The sequence below is a fragment of the Chiloscyllium plagiosum genome, unplaced genomic scaffold (genome assembly GCF_037043375.1).
Source record: "Chiloscyllium plagiosum isolate Xiang-an unplaced genomic scaffold, Cpla_swu_hap1 HiC_scaffold_31, whole genome shotgun sequence".
Classification (NCBI taxonomy): domain Eukaryota; kingdom Metazoa; phylum Chordata; class Chondrichthyes; order Orectolobiformes; family Hemiscylliidae; genus Chiloscyllium; species Chiloscyllium plagiosum.
The window spans coordinates 16074105-16091513 of record NW_028270169.1 but is presented as its reverse complement, the minus strand read 5'-3'; the positions used below and the strand labels follow the sequence as shown (position 1 = coordinate 16091513).

The following is a 17409-nucleotide window of genomic DNA, read 5'->3' as shown; positions in this document are numbered from 1 at the left end:
TATCTTGTACTATCATTCTTTGGGCATCTGGTAAAATCCACACCAGAAGAATGCCATTATTTTCAGAGGCTTGCTCCTCTCTCCCCCACCTCCAAGGAAAGGCTTGAAAATCATTGTAATTCAAAAAAGGAGGGGGTCTTTTTTCAAAAAATGCATGGAATGAATTTGAATTTAAATAAATGCATAAAATTGAATAAGAGCAATGGAGTGAAGGCTTCCTGTACTTAGTGCAAGGAGGATGACAACAACCTAAAGGATCAAAGCCTTGTTTCGTACTTTCGCAGTCTTTGCTGCCACAAGCTCTGTCTTTCAATTGAGACCTTAAGGAGAGAATTTTTACCTACTCATGGAAACATTAAACACCGTAGAGTTGCTATTTTGGAAGGATGAGGCCAATTTGGTTGAAGACCCTACTTTATCTGAAGCACTCATGATTTGTTGCATATTCCTTCTTTGATAACCATATCTTATGACCTTTTTCATTTTTTTATAGACTTTAAAAAGGAAAGAGAAGGAATATGAGCACGAAATGGAGCGCCTTGCAAGAGAGAAAATTGCCACCCAGCAACGTTTAGCAGATTTGAAGAATGAACTGAGCCAATGGATGGACATTCTTGAAGTGGATCGCATTCTTCGCCAAACCGTACAACCAGAGGATGACCAAGCTTCTACCTCAACCGCATCCGGTAAGAGAAGGAACCTTGAAAATAATATCGGGAGTAGGTTATTCGATATGATCATGGCCAATTATCCTACTCATTACCCTGATCCCACTTACACCCCCATACCCTTTGATCCCTACAGCCTTCAGAACTGTATCTAACAATACAGCACTGGGGGCAGCTATTTGGTCTATCGAGTCTGTGCTGAATTTGCAAAACTGTTAAAAGAAATTTTACTTCCTGTCCAGATAACTTGACTGAGTAATGTGATTGTGGTCATTTAGTTACCACATTAACTATTGAGGAACCTAAAAACATACACTAAAATTTCACATGTTTGGAATTTGGGGAGGACATTTTCCACATGGTGTACTAGACAGCAGTGCAACTAAATTTCTTTTGCTAGCTTCATTGAATAGATGCTGCCATCAATGCTGCAACATGTTTCACTCTGGTGTGATAGGAAGTAGTTTGCATCTACTGGGCTGGATGTAATTTTTAAACAGAATGTTGGTTTAGATGGAACTGCAGCTTTGGAAGGTGAAGTTTTCCAAATGTACTTCCCATTTGTAGGAACCAAGTATTTACCTTATAACAGTAGCCATGCTGGTGATGGGAGTCAATTTTATAGTAGTTAGGAACTTCCTAACAGGAAATAGAAAACTTCTTCGTGTGCAATGTGGAAAGTGAAATAATCTTTATGTAGCACCTACAGTGTAGAGCAAGCCATTTATAGAAACACGGGAACTGAGAGCAGGAATTGGCCATTCAGCCCTGTGAGCTTGCTCTGCCATTTAATATAATCATGGCTCACTCCCATGTCAATGCTATATTCCCACTTTCATTCCACACCCCTTAATGCTTTAATATCTGAAAAAGTTATCAATCTCTCTCTTGAATATACCCAATGATCCAGCTTCCACAGCTCATCTGATCTGTGGAGGATTTAATACCTCATACCAATTTGCTCCCACCCTACTTTATTGACCCCGCTTGTTATATTTCCTAACCTTGAAATGGCCTTCCCTTTTCCTTGGTAAGGAATAACCCTGAATCCCATTTTTACTGTTGTCCCGCAGTTGAACAGACCACAAAGAGACCAAGTGCAAAGTGTAGGAACAAGTTTGTTGACAGACACGGCTGAAGTGGAGATGAGTCACCGGCAGCTCTTGTAGATGGCTGGGGGACAGAGACCTGTTTTGTATCTTACATTTGTGACCTCTTGATGAGGATCCAAAGATTATTTGATTTGAAATAAAACCCCGGGGCAGACATTGACACAGTGGTGTTGGGAGGAGTGGAGGTGTGGGGGAGAGAGGAGAACAGAGGAGTAGAATGGAAGAGGTGGCAGGGAGTGATAAACTGCTGCGATTCAGTAAATATAGCACAGCTGGATTGCTCCCTTTTTAATGGCATGTTGTGCCTTTTGTGGAGATTGTCATGACAACCAGCTTGGATGAATTGGAAACAGTAGAAGATTTGTAAATGAGTTTTCTGAAAGGTTATTAATATGTTGTGGTGCAATTGTGCAACTCTTTCCTTGCAGGTTGAAAGATGAAAAGCATGGCTCAGATTTACTTATTCATTGCCTATTATGTTACATCAACTAATTGTGCTCTATCTGTCTGTTTTCACTGGAGTGTCTCACTATTATTCATTAGAAAATCTTGAGAGTTAATTATTATTCCTCAAGCTTGCTTTCATACTTACTGATTCAGTAATCGTATGGTGGATTTTTAAAATCCATTTCTCGTCTCCTTGAATGTTCCAACTTGGATTGATGGGACCCAGTTAGTAACCATAAGGTATATCATGTAGAATCATAGAATGGCTTCCTTCTTTGTTGTATTATTTGGCTCACTGTGCATATCCTGATTCTCTAGTAGAGTTTTGCAGTTAGTCCACTCTCCTGCTTACTTCAGTAGGGCTTCCTGTTCCACTGTTTATCCAAACCTTGTTCTAGATCACAACAATTCAATGTAAAAATGCCAATCACTTTAACTCCTGCTCCCTGCCTATTTTATAACTGGGAAACATAATTTTTTAAATTCAGTATATAAATCAATCATGATTTGAATAAATATCCCTTTAATCTCCTGAAGTGAGAGCAACAAGGAGCCCTAGTGAAACTGGAGTCAGTAGGAATCCGGGGGGAAATCTGTGTGCCGGTTGGAGCCATACTTGGGGAAAAGGAAGATGAATGTGCGTGTTGGAGGTCAATCATGTCAGCTCCAGGACATCCCTGCAGGAGTTTTTCAGGGTAGTGGCCAAGGCCCACCCTTCAGCTGCCTCATCAATGCCCTTCCCTCCATCATAAGGTCAAAAGTGGCAATGTGCAAGCATCTGCCAATAATGTTCAGCATCATTCGCACTTCCTTGGGTACTGAAGCAGTCCATGTTCAAATGCTACAAGACCTGAACAGTATCCACATGTGGGCTGACAAGTGGCAAGTACATCTCTATGACTCAATGGCTCTATAACATGCAGACCACCCAAGTGCCAGGCAATGCCATCCCCAACAGGAGAGAATCTAACTTCCTCCCCTTGACCTTTAATGGTATTACCATTGCTGAATCCCTCACTATCAACATCTTGGGTATTATCATTGACAATAAACTGAATAGGGCTCACCATATAAATACAATGGCTACTAGGTCAGAAAAATACTACAGTGAGTAACTCACCTCCTGACTCCCCAGTGCCTGTCCACCATCAACGAGACACAGGTCAGGAGTGTGATGGAATGCTTCCCCACTTGCCTGGATAAGTGCAGTTCCAATAATACTCAAGAAACTTGACAACATCCAAGATAAAATAAACTGCTTGATTGGCATCTCTTCACAAAGATTCACTCCCTCCAACACTGACACTTGGTAGAAGAAGTGTAAACAATACAGCAGATGCACTGCAGAAATTTTACAAAGTCTCCTGAAACAGCACCTTCCAAACCCACAACCACTACCGCCTGGAAAAACGAAGGCAGCAAAGAAATAGGAATACCACCCCTTGCAAGTTCTCCTCAGGTCACTCATGATCCTGACTTAGAATTCTAATGCCTTTTTTTCAGTGTCACTGGATCAATACCCAGTCAGCTACACCCATATATCATGAATGAATTAAAAATGCCTCTCTGGTCTAAGGAAAATAGTCCCTGCTTCTTGAGTTCCTCCGCATAACTGAAGTCTCACAATTTAGCCACTTTTGATCCTGGGGCAGAATTGAAAACTGGATTAGGATATTTCCCAGAGGTGGATCTCTGCTACCTTTTACACCCCCACTCAACTAGCAGTCAGATGTGTGATGAGTCACTCTACTCAGTTGACAACCTGTCTTTGCAAAACCTTAGTTAGAGAGATGTTCCTGAATGCAATCCAGAGATCCATTGCTTAATGGATGCATCTAGAGGATGTATTAGGATTGTTGAGGGCAATGGTGCACTGTGGTATGGCACAAGCTAGTGAGACTCATCTTGTGCTTCTAGACTCTCACCTGAAGACCCAGCCAAAGTCAAGTGCACTCCAGTAATGATCAAAACCTTTAGGTCAGGATGCTTGTAAATATGAGTAGTTATTAGAAGAAAGGAACTTTACTCTTGATGACAATAACCATTTACCACTCTTTTTCTTTGTCTATTCATTTCAGAGGGTGAAGACAATATCGATGATGATATTGACGATATGAGACCCATAAACTCACTATTACAAACGCCTCACTGCTCACATCAGGACTTGCTTAAAGCTGTATCCTCTCCTATTGCTCACCAGTCATCGTTCCTGCCTCCACATTTGGCTGTCCAGCAGAAGCTGCCTCAAACCCAGGCACAAGTGCAAATCCAGCCCCAGGCTTTAGCTCCATCACAGACTGTAGTGCCAGCTCAGACTCATATTGTGACGGCATCAACGCTACAACCAACTGTTATTGCCCATGCTGCACCTGCTTCCCATGCGTCTGTGATTCACACAGCTGTCAATCATGTTATCCAAGCTTCTCAAGCGAAACACATTGCTCACATTGCACCTGCGACCTCCAGCTCTGTCCAGCTGACCACTGCTGCTCAACCTATTGGCCACATCACTGTGCACCCAGCCACCTTAAGCCATATGGCTCACCTTGGTCAACAGCTTCCCACTATCTATCCACAGCCAATGACAGTGAACCAGCCAGTCGTGAGTCACCTCACTCACGCCATCACCCACCAGCAAGTAAACGGCACCGCGCCTGTTGGCCAGCAGGCCGTTGTGACAAAGCAAGCTATGGGTCCTCAAGTAGTGCACCAGCAGATAGTGGGCCAAACAGTCCTGAACCCTGTCACGATGGTGACCATGCCATCGTTTCCTGTGAGCACTTTGAAGCTGGCGTAAACTTGGCCAACGCTGAGCCCTGAGCGATTTAAAAGACTCTTTCCCTTGGTTCTCCAATACATTCCCAGCAACAAATTACAGGCAAGGGAAAGAAAGGCGACTTCAGAAGACAAAGACTTTGGAAAAAAACTATACGTCATGCTCCCAAGTTGGCAGTGGGAAAGGAATGGACATTGCAGAACATTAACTAATCAGAGCGACATGGAATGACAACTGCCCTTAGTGACCTTTTGTGTGTGTGTGTGTGTATGTATGTATGTATGTGTGTGTGTGTATGTATGTGTGTGTGTGTGTGTGTGTTTTGTAATTGGTGAATTTAAAAAGATGTTAGCAAGACTTTTATTTTGTTTCCTCCCCTCCCCTGCCCCTTCATGTTGTATTGTTCCAGGAAACAATTGCTGGACAGATGTCACCATGATCGGACAGAGGGGTCTAAAAAGCAAAAACATGAAATCTTGCAAACGAATGCCTTGGTGAAGTTGAGCTTCACTAGATGATGTTGATATACTGAGTTAAATTAACAAAGATAAGACATTTGTCAAGCCTTTGAATTTACCTGTGTGTATGTAAGTTGAAACACAGTGGTCTGCTGGACCAGGCCTGGATGTATTGCAGGAGGCCCAAGACAGAGCCAATGTGTCTGTCCCCAGCTTTTTGAATATTTGTTTTTAAAGTTGCTTAGTCAAGACCAGTAAGGGTTTAAAAAAAAAACTAGTTGTTGTGGTGTTTAATTTAAATTCACCCTTTGGAAAGGTCATTAATTGGCTGCTGTAACAAAAGACTTACATACGTTCTCGCAATCTGTAAGAAGTCCTGGCTATGGTGAATAGATGTTGTTAGGTGGTAGAAGGGGAAGGGAGGAGAGAAGTTAATGACGTGCTGCAGTCCTGTTTGTAGCTGTGTCCATTGGACTGAGTGGCTTTCTAAGTTTAAAGTGAATTTAAGTGTATGAATTGTCTAAGACTGACATCATTACTGTGTGTGCTATAAAGACAGTGTCTGTCATATGGGGACCATTTTTTTAAAAATAGATTTTTTTGCAATAAAATTTTCTGCTTTCTTTGATTTAGGCTCAGAATGGGTCTGATTGGAAAATATATAAATGGATCTGATTTATAAACCAAATTGGTTATGCTGAGGTGTTTCCCTCACCAGATGGCTTCTTTGGATGATTCTACCTTGAAGAAGTCCCTATGTTTTAAGTATCTTGGGGTGTATACTTTGTATGTATTGTTAAAGAAATGTTCTTCCAGGTTCCTGGAGAGGTTTATTATTAAGTTTACTCAAACAACAACAAAGTAGAACCCCTCCTCCCATTTCTTTTCTATAAAATACAGAGATGTCTCAGGTATCTTCAGTGTGGTTCCAATCATGAGCTTCTCATTTTTTTTGAATCATGTAACTACTTGAAAATGTTGTGCTTCACACTAACCTGGTCTAAAAATGCAAAGTAGAAGTGTCAAATCAGAACTTGTTTCCGCAAACATTCTCTGAGCAAATTGAATCATGGGCTCATTGTCTGTCTGGGTGCTGATTTCAGTGTAAACTCTTGTCATGGGATCATAATATTGCTAAGGAACATTCAAGTGGAAGGTTCAGAACCATGAACACGTGGACACCCTGCTCAGTTTCTTGAATGCCAACTCTACCCAGTTACTGCTGTTCAGTTTTTTTTCCATAAGTTGAGTGTTTTGCACAGATGCTTCCATTTTATTTGTAATTACAGAGTTTGCTGCAGTGAGCCACTGACCAGCTCAAAATGTTAAGTCAGTGTGGAGTTTCTAATTTATGGTGAAGGTTATTATTAAGTCATGTTGCTTCACAATTCCACTGTTTGCTTGTATGAAATAGCAATTTTTAAAATTAAATGTGTGTACTTTTTTAAAATTCCAGGGTACCTCTATTCCCATTATTACCACTGGTGAAAATAGGTTCTCAGAACTTTTTTTAATACCTTATACCCTGATTCATAGCTTACTGGTATATGGTGACATAGTGATGCAGCAACGGGTTCAAATGAAGTTACGTGCCAGGGAGAAAAGCAGTAGTTTATTTGTTTTCTCTGAACCTCAGTCTGTGGCAGTACATTACAATTGAAGCATTATCTTCCTATATCACCCTGTTAAAGTACTTTTTTCAGCTTGTTTATGTGTATAGAACTTTAGATAATGTGACATGCCCCTGACTGTTCTGCCCAACATCAGCAGTCAGTTCTTACATCTCCTTTTATTTTTGTCTGTGTATTTCTCCTTTTCAGTTCTTCCCCAAACCTCAATACATGGTACCTGTGATTGACAATTCAACTGTGAAGGAATCACAGCCCAGTCTAATTCTTCCTTCAGCTTAGTGAATCCATATTTTTTTCAGAGTTTCAGGACTACAATTTTTATTTTTCTCCTTTCAGTCTCCCTAATCTGGGTTTAAACCTGGGGATTTTCTGTAGTGTGACAGCTCTGAATTATGTCAGGGAGTGCACTTAACCCACTAAACATGCTGTGGAGTTAGCTATAGGTATTCTTTTTTTAAATCAATGTTTAAGTGCTGCAGTTAAGGCACAGACACAAGTTTCTCCATCTTTTCAATGATGCAATTACAAACTATCACAATTTCTATGTTGTGATGAGTGAATGTCACTGAGTATTTGACTCTGAGTCATAGGCAGGGACTTGAGGCTGGGGTTGTATTGCAGGATTCACCTGCTATTATCAGTGTTTGATCATTTGCAATTGGGCTACTGTTTTCTAAATATTTGCATAACAAAATATGGAGATGTTCTGAACTGAAGAAACTATTGTCTTATTTGACCTGTAGCCCTCAAAATTTTACCTCTGGCTAACGATGAAGGAAACAGTCTGGTAAACTATACACAGTAATGGAATAATCATTTTTGACTGTTTAATACAAGGATTTATTAGATGTGAAGCTTGTAGGTGAATCTAAAGTGAGCTCTGTTTCAGTTTATTTATCCTTTTATCAAAATGGAATCTCTTGGTGTTTTCCACATTCACGTGTCCCATGCCTAAGCTTTTGATACTTGGGTAAGTTATGAAAGTTGTGTAACTATATTGTATGTCCATACTGTCATTTTTGGAAGGCATTTGTGTGGTGAGCTCTATATAAATCTGCCAGGCATTGAAGATTAACCCTTCAGGAGTTGACATTCATCACTATTTTCAGGGATATTAATAATAACAACCCACCTTCCTGTTTACTGTTCAAAAATATCTGAGCAGAAAAAATAGATTTCAGCCATAGCAGCATTGGGCAGGTGGAAAATAACCTCTCGCCATCCAGCTACTTCTTCTGTAGAGTCCATGTTTGTGTTTGAGCATAGGATCCTGTACAACTCTGATGTCTCTGTAGTTGATCAATTTGCTGACACTTGCTGGCTAGATTTTCACGTGAAGGAGGGTGGCTTGACAAAGGTACTGCGGGGCTCTCGATCCACCTGCAACATCTTTTGAGAGAGGAGATCATAACTGGAGGGGGAGGGGGGGTGAATTTAATTCTACCAAACGCACTGAGTGGGAAGCATTAAAAATTCTGCTGGCTGGTGGTGCAACAAAGTTGTAATCAGCCAGTGAAGATTTCCACAGCTTGACATTTTAATTTAAGTGACAAATACTTTATTCACAAATGCAACTATGATCTCTGAATGCTTTATTACTTCAAAAAAAATAGGAACCTCCTTTCAACCTTTTGCTTGAGGGACAAATGGAAAATTTTGAATCTGAGATTTGTATTGTCCTGATATCATTAGTTTATTATTTCATTGGAGTTTAATTCTGTTGTAGAGGTTTAATTTGAAAGGAGAGATTAATCTTGTTAATCCATTAAACAAGTGTTGTGAGAAGATTGTTTAAAAGCAGCTATCCCCTGAAAGGTTTTGAGAACAGGGCTGCAGGTAAAAAATGTGTATTAAGTTTAAAATGAGCTTTGTTTCCGTTTATTTGTCATTTTATCAAAGTTTGACTTCTTGGTGCTTTCCTAACTATGTGCCCTGTGCCTAAACTCTCCCTATTTGGCTAAGTGGTTTACATCCCTTTTCGCAAAAGAGAATGCACTTAATATCTGGCAACCAAGAAACACTAGCTGCTTCTATTTTGCACTAAGAACCGTATTGGTGACACCAGCTCCTAATCTGTCGCTCTCGCACAGTGCCCGGCTGATACCCGAAAGTTAAACTTGCTGGAATTTACGAAGGATGTCAGCCAGGAGAACTTTATTTTTGAAATCACGCTGCAGCCAGCTATGATTAGGAGCTCCTGTAGCTAGGGCAGGTCTCACATTGTACAGAAGCAGCATCTACCTGTGGTGGGTTCCTCTGTAACTTGATTCACAGCCTATTGAGCATGGGTGATTGGGGCTTTGTGCACATCAGATACCAGGCTAACCAAAAAAGAAATGACTGGGTCTATATCTGAAATGAAAGAAAGCAGAACAATTTCCCCCCCATTAGAGAGACATTACTTTTTATTATTAATGTTTATAGTGAATTACTTCACTGTGCAACAGCTTTTGTTTAAAATATTGAGGGGAAAAAAGTTTTTAAAAAATCTTTTCTGTGAAGATTTTTGAAGTGTTTGAATGGACCAGGTGTGTGAAAAATAACAGTGGATTTTTGTATATAATGTATTTTTACTATCTAGCTGTAATATAATGGCTTTCATTCAAAACATTCAGTATCAATGTGTATAATATTCTCATACCCATCTATCAAGCAAGATGCACTTGCCTCAGATACTATAAAAATAAAGATACACCTGCACTGACCATCCATCTGCTTGTTTGCTTTAATCCTGTTGTGTATGGTTGTATCTTTGTACAAGATTGGGCATTTGTCATTTTCTTCCACTTTCCCTGTTTGTTCAATACTGTCATCATTGCTAGTGCACTAACATATTGGTTACGGTGAATTGGAGAGGAGGGTTGCTCTAGTCGCTAAGCATGGTTATGTTGTAAATAAACTCACGGAGGTTTGTGTGTTTTTAGAGCTCTACAAGATCTACCAGAGGAAAGCTTCACAAATGTGTTTGTAGCAGCACCAACTTGCATTTGTATAGCACCTTCAACACAGTGAAACATCCGAAATGCATCACAGAAGCTTTATTGAAAAATATTTGAAAACAGGCTACCTAAGGATGATATTAGCGGTATTCCATTTAATATTTAGTCACTGTGTACAGAGTGGTTCATTTTAGTGTGCAGTCCCCTTACATTTTTTGTTTTGCTCAACCAGGTACTTGTTTGTTCTAGATTAAGTCTTAGCTGGTACCTGTCAAGCTGTGGTGCAATTGTGTACCTGTACAGCTTAACAGCAACTTGGGACAAAGGGGCCAAGAAGAAAGTTCTATGGAGCATCATAGAAGAAGGAGAGGTAAAGATGTTTAGGGAGGAAATTCCCAGAGTTCCCTGCAAATTTGCTGGATACATGCAGACTTAATGATGTAGTGTACTTTGTGGATCCTGATAAACTTTGTATGTCAGGGGCATAAAAACCCAGAAATTGCTGGAGAAACTCAGCAACTCGGCCAGCATCTACGGGAAGAAAGTAGAGTTAACATTTTCAGTCTGGTGACTGTTTGTCAGAACAGGGATGTCTCTATGTCAGGGGTGCTGATTGGGATGTTGTCATGGGGTTCACACTGCCTGGTCATCCTATTCATTGACCCTGATCAATACAAAGCTTCTGCATTCACTTCAGGGGTATTCTGAATTATCCTTCAGGTGTGTACAGGTTTCTGTGCTACAATGCCTGCCTCACCATAAAAAGCACCTGTGGTGCCATGGTAGGGTCTCATCTTTGAGCCCAAAGGGTTCAAATCCCACCTGGTCCAAAGGTGTGCCATAATGTATCTGAGTAGGTTGCTTAAAAACGTATCTATCTGCTCCACTGTGTAAGGGGTTCTTGTAACACAATGGTAGAGTCCCTATCTTTGGATTAGGAGGCTGGGTTCAATTCCTACCTGTTCCTGCAGTATGTTGTCATATATCTAGAATTCCACAGAGTAACCAGAATATATGTCTGTTTATTTATGTATTGTTTACTCGACACAGCATTGGCAATTCCCTTTTTTTCACTCTTGATTTAAATCTTGACAGTTGGGTGAGAAGAGAGCTTTTTATCTTTTGTTGGCTTGTAAACCTAGGTATAAGAAGACAAACCATGTGCTGGCCACCTGTATAAATGCTATTTAATTGAAGCAAATTGTTGGGAGAAGAATCATCATACTGATCCTATCATAAAGTTTAAAGGTTTGTCTCCATCTGATAACTCAGCTCTGTTTCTCTAGAGCATCAGGCTAGATTGGGCCTTCCAGCTTTTAAGTGAGACTTGAGCTATGCTGAAAGGTCAAACTTGCCCATTGTGCTCCCATGCAGTTGGATGTCATCGCCACTCAAGTGTCTGCAGTTACATATGAACAATCACTGCAGGAATGATGTCTCAGGAAGGATTCAGCCCCTTGACTAAATGGTTTTGGAGCAGGACGGAATTTAGAAACTATCAAAGGCAATTTTGTCGTAAACTGTTACCCTGGAAAGTTATTGTAGTCAGGAGAAGGTGAGAACTGCAGATGCTGGTGCAAGTTATTGTAATCAGTTGAGATGCAGTTCTGACATTCATTTCTGAGTTTATCATCTAAATGTTGCTTGTTCCACAACCGCTGTTGACCACACATTAATGCCGGGGGGACCATTTGCGATTGATTGCTATGGGCTAGCCATTACAAATGATGCTGGTCTGTTGAGTTTGTTTCTTCTGAATGTCTCCAACAATCATGACAAAATTCAAGAACGGGCTGGAAAAATTTGAAAAGGCCTTATATTTCTAGTTAAACATTATTAAATTGAATTCCTTCAGACTGCATTCTGTAATGAAGCTGGCACTTAAATTATGATTTCATTGGTCATGATTGCATTGAGATAATTCTAAAGCCATGAAAAGTTTTTCAAATACAAGAGTTTCTTTCACTTTCTGACAGCTCATGTTAAACTAAAGTGATGTAGGTTGAATGTTTAACTAAAATCAAACAGGGAGAAGGGTTTACTCACTAGGGCTCTTCTATACTTGTCCAGGATGTCGCCAGGTTTTTAATCAGTGTTATGGGTAGATCACTTTCCCTGAAACCATTACCTTTTTAATGAAAATATAAATCTCAGTGACATTGTTCATAATTTTATAAGAAGACTGCCATTCCCTAAGTCATATCTGTGTTGGAAGGTGTGGGTTCAATGTTCAGTCATGAGCACATAACCCACCCTCTAGCAATGAGCTAGTCAAGTCAAATCGCCATAATATTACCACATCATAGGGCTGCTCTGTCACTAGAGAGAGAGACAACTGGTTGTGATTTAACCTGAGGGCCACCACACCTCAGGCAAAGGGAGAGGTTGAGAAGGAGAGTCCTTCATGTGGGAATTGAACCCATGCTATCAGCATCAAACTGCTTTGGAAACCAACCATCCAGCCAACTGAGCTAAACTGACCCCCAGCAACAAGCTAAGAAGTTGTTACTTGCACTAAGAAGCTGTCAGCGGTGCTATATCTTGGGGGAGATATTCCTTGTTTAGCCATCTTGAGTGGATACAAAACGTTCCATGTAAGTCCACTGAAAGAGGAAGGGAGAGCCCATTGTAATGGTCCAACAATCATTCTTCAACCCACATGATTAAAGTAGATTATTGGCTCAATAATCTTGATGTTGTCTATAGGACCTTGTTGCATGCTACTTTGTCACATTCTCCTCTCTCACAAGTGACTGTACTTCAAAACATAATTGATTATGGCTATGCAAAGATCACAAAGTTGCTGATTGAAGTTTATTTCTTCTTCCTCCTCCCCTTCTCTCTTTCTTGCACTCTCTCTGCCGCTCCACCCGTCCTGCCACTGCAAATGACCACCAGTGTATTTGAACATGTGGTCATCAAGTTCCAGTTCTGCTTCTCTGCTTGCCAGGTCTTCACTAGCTGATGCAAGCCCTGCAGAGGCCAGTCAGAGCCATGACGCCTCTGTAATTCTGATCTGTGATTATGTTAGGGGTTTGACCTTGGGGCCTTTATGCCACTGATGCCTCCGATCATGTCATCCATTACTTTATCTAGTGTTTTATTTTTATTTTGACTCTTTGTCTTTGTATCTGACTTTGGATAAGGATCAACAGACAATAAAAATATAGCACTACACAGCTCAGCTGGGCAATTGCAAGCCTGTGAACGTTCATGACTGGAATCACTAAACAGTGATCAGTAGTAGGATCCCTTATCTTATCATTCCCATTGGTGAATTGATAAAATTGCCAGCCTCAATCCCATGTATGTCAATTTGATTTCCTCAGTCTAAGACCAACAAATTTGTGTTTCCCAGTACAAATATTGTATCAGCACCAGCATTATAATGGAAACATTAAGGTGGGTCTGAAGAAACTTTGTCTTCAGGGGCCTAAGAGGCTCCTAATAATTTGCATATTTTCAAAATTCAATCTAACAAATAATAAATGTAAGTGCCAATAATTGTTTTCCACGGTTGCTATACAAAGAAATAACATTTTATGCTTGGTCAGTTGCAGAATCACAAGAATTGTTACAGTGCCAAAGGAGACCATTTGGCCCATTATCCTAGTGTTGCTTCTCAAATGGCCATCCCATAACCTTGCACACTGTTTCTTTTCAAAAAGCTGCCTAATTCCCCTTGAAATGCTTCACTAAATGCTTCACCACACTCTCAGGCAATGCATTCTCAATTTTAACCACGTTTATTGCATAAAACCTGCGGCCTCTCACTCTTCATCCTTTCAGGAGTGGGAATAGTTTCTCCTCATCCACTGTTTTCCTTTTTCGCATTCTTGTGTAAAACTATCCCCTTGATTGGAAAAACCACACTAGAGCTGCTGGGAAAGATCTGAACATCAGGATTGATGTCGAGCAAGATTACTTTTGTGCTGTAACCATGTCACTATTAATATGAGGTGTATTTGCCCTTCCTTTGTCTATTTGTATAGGAGCCAGGTGTGTAGAACACAGCAGGCCCCTGCCATGCTAATTTGTTTAGTCTGTTTTATTTAGCATTATGAGAACAAAGGATTGGATCTTGACAACCTTGGAAGTTTTAATCAGCACAGCCCTGCAAGGTCCCCCACCTGCAGGAAATCCATTAGCATTTCCACACACACACAACAGTCTGAGAAGTACTCCCCTTTTCTGTCACAGCAAAGTAAAAGGTTTTGAACTGGAGCCACGAGGTATGTCCATACTGTCCAAACAGGAAGCTGTCCTTTTTGAGCTTGTGCAGTGCTGTTTAAAGCAAATTGGAGTGTAACTTGTACCAAATGGTTTTCGATAAGAACGTGCCATATTTCAGGCACTTTAATTCACAGTTCATTTCCTTTTTTTTGTCTTCCTTTAATCATTTCATGGACTCGCAGGTTATTTATTTAATATAAAGTGAGGATGGCAGATGCTGGAGAGTCAGGGTTATAAAGTGTGGTGCTGGAAAAAGCACAGCCAGTCAGGCTACCTCCGAGGAGCAGGAGTCAACGTTTTGGGCATAAGCCCTTCATCAGGACTATGAAGGAGTGGGGGGCTGAGAAATAAATAGGGGAGTCGGTTGGGGGGTGAGGAGGTAGATGGGGTGGTGATAGGTGGATGCAGGTGAAATTAAAGTTTGGGGATTATGGGTACTCACAAAATTGATATCTGCCTCTTTACCTCACTTGCCTTCTTTAAGGCATTCTTTAGAACCTGCCCCTTGACTATCCTGTTAGTCATCTGTGCTAATACTTCCTCATGGGGCTTGAGTTGGGTTGCTTTGTCATGTGCCTGTGAAGTGTCCTGGATTGGTTCATTATGTTGAAGGTGTCATATAACCATATGGTGTTGTTGTCATAAAATCCCCATCAGTGAGCTATACAGACTAGGAACATGCCAGTCTGGTTACTGGATCTCAGTTGGAGAATTTGGAAGGGTGTCAATACTTCACTTAATGGAAGGGAGTGGATCTCTCAATCCTGATCCAGGCCAAGACAGGAAATCCTCTTCAGATCGTTTGTCAGTGGTAATCCATGAAATTGTAATACAGAAAGGGGACCAATACCTTCAAAAAAAGAGCAAATTGAAAGAAAAAGCAATTCTGTAGCCCTTGAATTTATCTTTAATGTAACTTGTACTTGGGTAGTGAATCACCTGATGAAACAACATTTATGTACTGTGACATCCAACTGAACAAGCTTAACAACTCATTAAAAGATGGCACCTCTGAAAATGCAGCATTCTCAATGGAGTAGTATCTACGAGCCTAGATTATGATTCAAAACTAAAGACGTGAATTCAAAAGCTAGGGCTTGCTGTATGTTTGGAGTGCTGCACTGTCAGAGGTGCCATTCTCTGGTAAGATGTTAAACCAAGTCACCATTTGCCCCCTCAGGAGAATGCAAAAGATTCCATATCAGTACTTAAAGAAATGTCAGGGAACCTCCCCTGGTGTCTTCATTAATATTTATCCCTTAAGCAACAATTACTAAAAACAGCTTCTCAGGTCTTGCATTTTTTGAGGGATCTTGCTGTACTTACATTGACTGCCATGCTGCCTTTATCACATTTCCAAATTTAGCCTGTAAAATACAGGGATATTGCGAAACAATTAAAGACCTAATACAAATGCAACTCTTCAAATCTTTAGAAGGGTCTTGATTAAGTGTCTGAGGATCTAAAATGCTAATGGAGGTTCAAAGTAGACATTGTCTCTTTAAAAGGTTAAACTTGCATACACAGCAGTGCATGTGATACCAGCAATTGCCAGTCACTGGGAACGTACATCATCTGACATCAATCTTCCTATCAGCAGCTGGTCTTCCAATTAAAATCCTGCCAAGAGGAAATATGATGCAGCCGGTGTGTACTCCGGGGAAGCTAGCAAACGTGGGGCTGGGAGGGAGCAAGAAAAAAAATTACCCACTACTGGAGCATGCTGTCCTAGTTACACTGTTTACTATTGCTCAAAAGAGTGCATAGTGCGAACTTTCAGGGTGGCGCTCTCCAAGAGAGAAATTGGCTTTGATCCCAGTCCTATGACTAACTGCTGGCACCATGCAGTCAATTGACAATTTAATGTGGCTGAGTGAGGCAACACGCATCCTCCATATGGAACAGGTTTATGAACTGTAATTCTCCACCTTTTGTACTATGGCACTATTTCTACTTCCTCCCTCTGCATTTATCAGGTAGACTGTTGTCTCTCTCTATTTATCACAAAGTCTCCTGCCATTTCTGTTAAGAGCAGGTCTGGGGGGATTGAGAGAGAAATTAAAATTCCAGCAGTAGTAGAAAAAACACAGTAACCTTTATGCATCTCTTTACCGCTATGTTTTTCTGTCCTGCTGTACTGTTGTGCTGCATTTTTGAAGAAATATTTTGTATGCAAGAGTCTAGACCGTAAGTACTGCTGGGCTCCGAAGTAACTGAACCTTATCCTTTTGCTGAGTGATGTTCGTGTGCATTCACTCCCTTGTTGGTGCCACTGCATGGCAATCAGGAGCAGGAAGCTTGGCTGGTTCACCCTCAAATGTGTCTCCTTAACTAAGGGGCACTGTTGCATCTTGCAACATCCTTATTTCTATACTTCTACTCTGATGGTTAGAATGTGGTGCTAACAACACCAAGGTTGTGGGCTCAATGCCCACAATGACCAGGTGTTAGCATTGGGGTTCGTATTTGGCAGGTCTGCACTTGCAGGGTCTGTGTTTGTCATTGCTTTTATTTAGCTTCACTAGGAATTCATTGGACTACAGAAGAATGAGGGGGTATCTTTATAGAAACATATTAAATTATGAAGGGAATCGATACAATAGAAATAGGTAGGATGATTCCACTGGTGGGTGAGACTAGGACAAGAGGGCACAGCCTCAAAATTAGAGGAAGCAGGTTTGGAACTGAACTGAGAAGAAACTTCTTCACCCAGAGGGTCGTGAATCTATGGAATTCCTTGCCCAGGGAAGTAGTCAACGCTACTTCAGTAATCGCTTTTAAAGCTAAGGTAGATACTTTTCTGAAAAATAAAGGAATTAAGGGATACAGCGAGAGTGCGGATAAGTGGAGCTGAGTCCATGAAAAGATCAGCCATGATCTTATTGAGTGGCAGAGCAGACTCGAAAGGCTGGACAGCCTACTCCTGCTCTGAGTTCTTATGTATTTGTTGAACTTGGCTAATTTGACACAGAGTTAAACCTGGAGGTTTCACTAGATTGCACATCTGTTCCAATTGTGTTAAATCCAATGCCAACTGAATTGCTGTGATCTCTTGCCACATGATGCAGAGGTAGTATTCCTACCCCTGGCCTCGGAAGACATACTTCAAGTCCCATCTGCTCCAGAGGTGTGTAATAACATCTCT

The 17409-nt window shown here is 40.8% G+C and overlaps 1 protein-coding gene across 1 annotated transcript in view; it reads left to right on the top strand.

Moving 5' to 3' along the window:
• mnta (MAX network transcriptional repressor a) overlaps positions 1 to 9797 on the top strand; it is a 113553-nt gene extending 103756 nt beyond the window's left edge. Inside the window, exons 5-6 of the mRNA XM_043718300.2 lie at positions 494 to 686; positions 4306 to 9797. Coding sequence (XP_043574235.1) covers positions 494 to 686; positions 4306 to 5024 — 912 coding nt within the window. The 3' untranslated portion in view covers positions 5025 to 9797. The remainder of the gene's footprint in view (positions 1 to 493; positions 687 to 4305) is intronic.
• Positions 9798 to 17409: the final 7612 nt, after the last annotated feature.